We start from the raw sequence: 5,649 nt of genomic DNA on the forward strand, positions 1-5,649 counted from the left end.
CCCCCCCCAGCAGGAACAACTGCGAGAAACAGGGCTTGAGGGCTCACCCAAAAAAGCAGCAAGGAGAAGAATATTTATACATTTATTTATACTGAAAGTATGGTTCTAATTATTTACAACACATAGCAAAGACAACTTTTGTACACGTGAGCCAGCGAGGTCGTGCCAGTGTGCGGCAGCGACACACATCCCCCTTTTTAAAACTCTCCCCCGGGGAAGCTGAGCGGCGCCGCGTCGCAGTCCCAGGCGCCGCTGCTCTCCGTACAAGAGCTCTTTCTGCAACAGCCCCCCCCGCCAGGCAAGCCCGGGGTGCAGCTCGTGTCCATAAACAATCCAACAACTTATTCCCAGGTTCCAGTTCCGCGCGCGGAGGCAAGAGCCAGGCCTGCACTGGGGGCCCGGCTCCCGCCTGCCTTTTCTTTGTTAAACCATGGCGAAACAGAAGGGGTAGAATCGAGTGAGTGAGTTAAGAGACGGGGGCGAACCTCGTGGGGAGTCCCGTCCCAGCGGCTGAGTGGGGACGAAATGCACGGGGGTGACTGGAGAAGGTTGGGTACCAGCGCCACGGCGCCAAGTCCACCTGGGGATGAGCGGCAAGGTAAACCCATCCAAAAAACTGAGCGCCCCCTCCCCTCCCACCCCGACATTTGGCTAAAATGAGAAGTTGTGGGGTTAGTAAAACCACATTTTAAAGAAAAAAAAAAAACAAAACCAACACAGTGCTGAGTTACAGGAGATGCTTAAAGTAAAATGAAGTGATGAAGTTTAGGAAATCAGATCCTGGGGTTTTTCAGAACTACGGTCTACTCCTTTCTTCTGCTGAGAGTCCGAACATTGAAGCCGGCGCCACCGTGAGCTCACCGGGACGGCACACGGGCTGACAGCAGGAGCACTCAGTGAGGTACCAACACCGGGTGCAGAATGAAGTCAGTGTGACTGACTCTTTCAATTTTTAAGTTATCCTGGAGAAACGGGAAATGCGGACTGACAGGCTTCCCTAGTTTCTCCTCACAGCACATCCCCCGCTGCATAAGGGCCTAGCCCGCTCAGAATAGCACGTCAAATTTTTTTTTTTTTTTAATTGACAGATTCACTGCAGGAAGGATTTTAAAAACAACAGAGCCCTTTCAAGGGGGAATACCGAACCCTTAGCTTCTGCAAATGTAAAACCGATGCGTATTTGCAAAGTTTGTTTTGTGATATACATGCATTATTGCTAGAGGGGGGGAAAAAAAAACAAAAAAATGACGAATGAAAACTCTTCTGCAGTTTTTACGGCGCCATCCAAAATGGCATCTGTTGTTTTGCTCGCTGTTGTGAGGAAGGGTACTGGTATCCCAAACTCCATCCCTGTGAAAAAGTACTTGCGTTTTTATGGCCACCATGTTCCTCCTCTTCATCGGATGAGTCTCCAGCATAGGCCACTAACCCAAAGCCCTTTTCTGCAGTTTTCATCTTCTTTGCTTGATGATCTAGGAGGGGACAAACAAAACAATCCCCCCCAGCCCCCAAAAATAAAAATAAAAAGAGATAAAATGCCCCAAAACGAGTTAATAATAAAAAAAAAAAGATGTTAATTGTAAATTGTTAGTTGGACACCATTTTGAGGTCACAAGGCCAATGGTCATCCAAGGTCGAAGGCCACACGCAACAGCACCAGCAACAGCACATGTGATCCATCAGAACCATGTAAGAGAACAGAGAAAGAAGAAAGAAACACACAGAAAAGGTAAAGTTAGCAAACGGGTCTAAGCGATGGCAATTTCACCGTTAAAGAGATAAATACGTAAAGAAAAGTAGAAATTTTGTTCAAAAGAAAAGCTAACTGAAGAGCAATCTCTGGGACCAATACTGCAGAAAAACTAAGGTTAAACAGACTAACGTGAGGTACCTGCAGACCTGAACGGCGCTAACTACCAGGAGAGTTAAAGCGATTACATCATTCACCAAGTTGCAAATACTTGACGCATGAAAGCCCTACGCAAGGACGAAATCTGAGAGCACTGGTGTTGTTCGCAGGCAAGACAGACATCACTCCTGTCTGTACATACAGACCTGAGCTGTAACTCCCACTGACGCTCCTCAGAGCCTCCTAGAGCTCACAGTGTAAAGCCACGTATCTGCTGCTACAAAACAATCCCGTGAGGTTCTGTGACTTGGCTGACTGACGGGTGACAAATACCCGTCTTTGGTCCTTCATTTAATTACACTCTCCTCGTTCATACAGGTATTTATTCAAGTTTTAAGAGAAGTATCATGAGCGTTAAGACCAGCGCAAACTCATTCGGGAAAGGCGACTTGACTTACAAGTGTACTTTATTCATTGCACTCACCATGGTTGCCTGGTAAAGACCCCGCACCATTTCTTTCTTCAGATTCTGATTTCATTCCAGTGACAGGAAAAGCTGGCGGAGGCATCAACTGCCTATTTAAACCAACGCAAGCCCTTATTTTTTCTTTTTTAAAACAAGCAAAGAGTCAAAGCTAATAGCAAACAAATTCATAATTCAGTCCTTGACCTGAGGAGTTAAACTTTTAATTGCCTGACTAATCTAATGGCCCTCTACGATGGAGTGATGGCATCAGTGGGCAAAGGAAGAGCAACCAATGTCACCTTCCTGGACTTCTGTAAGGCCTTCAGTATGGTCCCCCCCAACATTATGGCCTCTAAATTGGAGAGAAATGGATTCGATGGATGGACAAGGAACTGGCTGGATGGCCGCGTCCAAAGAGTTAAGTCAACGGCTCAATGTAACAAGTGGTGTCCCTCAGGGGTCCATACTGGGACCAACCCTATTTAAAGTCTTCATGAATGACGTAGACAGCAGGATCGAGTGCACCCTCAACAAGCTGGCTGATGACACCAAGCTGAGCGGTGCAGTCTATAGGCTAGATGGAAAGGATGCTACCCAGAGGGACCTGGACAGGCTTGAGGAGTGGGCCCATGAGAACCTCGTGAAGTTCAACAAGGCCAAGTGCAAGGTCCTGCACTTGGGTCAAAGCAATCCCTGGTATCAACACTGTCTGGGGGACAAATGGCTTGAGAGCAGCCCTGCAGAGAAGGACTTGAGGATACTGGTGGATGAAAAATGGGACACAAGCTGGCAACATGCGCTTGCAGCCCAGAAAGCCAGTCATGTCCTGAGCTGCATCAAAAGAAGCATGGCCAGACTCCTGAGGGAAGTGATTCTCCCCCTCTGTTCCACTCTCTTGAGACCCCACCTGGAGCACAGCATCCAGCTCTGGGGTCTCCAACACAGGGACCTGTTGGAGCAGATCCAGAGGAGGGCCACAAAAATGATCTAAGGGCTGGAACACCTCTCCTACTAAGAAAGGCTGAGAGCATTGAGGCTGCTGAGCCTGGAGAAGAGAAGGCTCTGGGGAGACCTACCACCTGGAGCCAGGCATCCAGCTCTGGGGTCTCCAACACAGGGACCTGTTGGAGCAGATCCAGAGGAGGGCCACAAAAATGATCTAAGGGCTGGAACACCTCTCCTACTAAGAAAGGCTGAGAGCATTGAGGCTGCTGAGCCTGGAGAAGAGAAGGCTCTGGGGAGACCTAATTATGGCCTTTCAACACTTAAAGGAGGCTCCGAAGAAAGATGGGGACAGACTTTTTAGTAGGGCCTGGGATAATGGTTTTAAGCTAAAAGACGGGAGATTCAGACTAGATAGAAGGAAGGAATTTGTTTTGCTGAGGGTGGTGAGACACTGGCACAGGTTGCCCACCAAGGTGGTGGATGCCTCATCCCTGGAAGGATTCAATGTCAGGTTGGACAGGGCTTTGAGCAACCTGATCCAGTGGAAGATGTCCCTCCCCTCAGCAGAGGGGGTGGACTAGATGATCTTTAAAGGTCCCTTCCAACCCAAACCATGCTATGATGCCATGAAATGAAGTGCAACTGTCAGTTTTGTGGCTCAGTACACTGGAGCGCGTAAGGAAGAGTAGTGAGTGATGCCTGATGACTTCAAACAGCTAGGCTGAATTTAGGACTACAGACAAGACGCAGAACACAGAAAACTTTACCAATATCTTTGATGTATTTCATAACGATCAGAAAACAAAAGGGACTACAAAGTAAATCTTTCCCTGAAATTTCAGGCTGCAAAATTTCGAGTTTACAACTTTGAGATTTGTTTTAAAACTGGAATCATTTAAAGCATAAGTGCTAACCTATTTCACCAGAATATCCTGTTATCTCAAGGAGTTGGCAAAAGAGCAGACCCAAAGTAAGAGCATACAGACTTTGGGAGGAGGGGAAATGAAGCTATTTTCATTATGTAGCATGAAAAGATAACTCCTGCATCCTTTCTCCTTAAAAAACAATAAAAAAACCCCCAAAACCAAACCCACCACTACAAAAAGACACCCACAACCAACCAAACAGCCCCTCCAACCCCCAAATCGCAGTAGAGAACATGAAGCAGATTATCTCTGAAATAAGCTTTACAAAAAGACCCGAACAGAATTACTTCATCACTCACCTGTCCCTCTCTCTCTCCTTTCCTGAGGAACTTGCTGGCTTCGACCCGGCTCCATCGATTTCACTCTGACTGGAGAAGCCTGTACCTAAATTAGTCATATGAATGGGTCCATGCTATGAGCAGAAAAACACACGGCATTAGCAAATCTACAACTACAACATAAGCTACAGCTCCTTAATGATAATGATAGGAAACCCAACTTTTCAGAGCATATTGCCAACTAGTAGAAGAAACCACTAATCGCCATTGTTAAACCAAAATGCTTTCTCCTAAAAATACTGGGGGTAATGTAGGAAGAAACACGCCTGAGCACCAATATGGAAGACACCTCACCACCTACTCCACCTTTGCAGTAGTTCAGGACAGTAAAGATAGCTGCTTAGTTCACAGATCAACTTACTACCTCGTCAGGTAATTCTGAATACTCTATAGACCTCATGCCACAGTAAACTCTGCTCAAGATACTAATATTAGGTCTAACAAATAGGCAGTTTCTTATTTTCTCTAGGCAAAGCTTTTATTAAAAGTTTCTGCCTCTGAGCAGGGGTGTATCACCACAGAAGCATTTGCAGAAACTCCCTTTTCTCACAGACAAGCCTGAAGACCTCAAAATGATTTTTATTGAAACCAACTGGTTAACATTTGCTATCTAAAAAAAAATAAACTCAATCTCTTAAAAACTAGGCTTCTTGAAATCCTCTCAAGTGCAACCTGCAAGAAAGGTAAATGGGAAAATCTGCAAGTTATTACCATATTTCCCTCCCACCCCTCAAACAAGCCTACTGAAAAGACCCACAAAACCCCAAACAAACCCCCAATAACCTCCCTTTAAACTAACCAGTAACACACTCCTGTCATCTCTTTGACCTGAACACACTGCTCTTCTCTATGCAAGATTGAGGGTATGGAAAGCAAGCCACCAATGAATCAAGCCAGCCACAGCTTAAGAACAGTGCATCCACTCAAAGAAACCAAAGGATGGGCTTGTAACAATTGCTGTCATCTGCCAAAGGTCCTGCACGGCTGTTGTCCAATAAACTGTGCTAACAACAATCCCTCTCCAGCCACGTTTCATTTTGGTGAATGAAGTAAAATTGCTGATTTTATTCCACCTGATATCCCAGCAGTCCTGACTCTCTCTCATCTGGTAGTTCCTCAGTGAAG

At 46.1% G+C, this 5,649-nt stretch overlaps 1 protein-coding gene across 1 annotated transcript in view; it reads right to left on the reverse strand.

Moving 5' to 3' along the window:
* Positions 1 to 107: 107 nt before the first annotated feature.
* KHDC4 (KH domain containing 4, pre-mRNA splicing factor) overlaps positions 108 to 5,649 on the reverse strand; it is a 16,500-nt gene continuing 10,958 nt past the window's right edge. Inside the window, exons 10-13 of the mRNA XM_035903915.1 lie at positions 5,598 to 5,629; positions 4,486 to 4,598; positions 2,334 to 2,425; positions 108 to 1,472 (exon numbers count right to left, since the gene is read on the reverse strand). Coding sequence (XP_035759808.1) covers positions 1,273 to 1,472; positions 2,334 to 2,425; positions 4,486 to 4,598; positions 5,598 to 5,629 — 437 coding nt within the window. The 3' untranslated portion in view covers positions 108 to 1,272. The remainder of the gene's footprint in view (positions 1,473 to 2,333; positions 2,426 to 4,485; positions 4,599 to 5,597; positions 5,630 to 5,649) is intronic.

This window comes from Egretta garzetta, unplaced genomic scaffold, assembly GCF_000687185.1.
Source record: "Egretta garzetta isolate BGI_Z169 unplaced genomic scaffold, ASM68718v1 scaffold141, whole genome shotgun sequence".
NCBI lineage: Eukaryota > Metazoa > Chordata > Aves > Pelecaniformes > Ardeidae > Egretta > Egretta garzetta.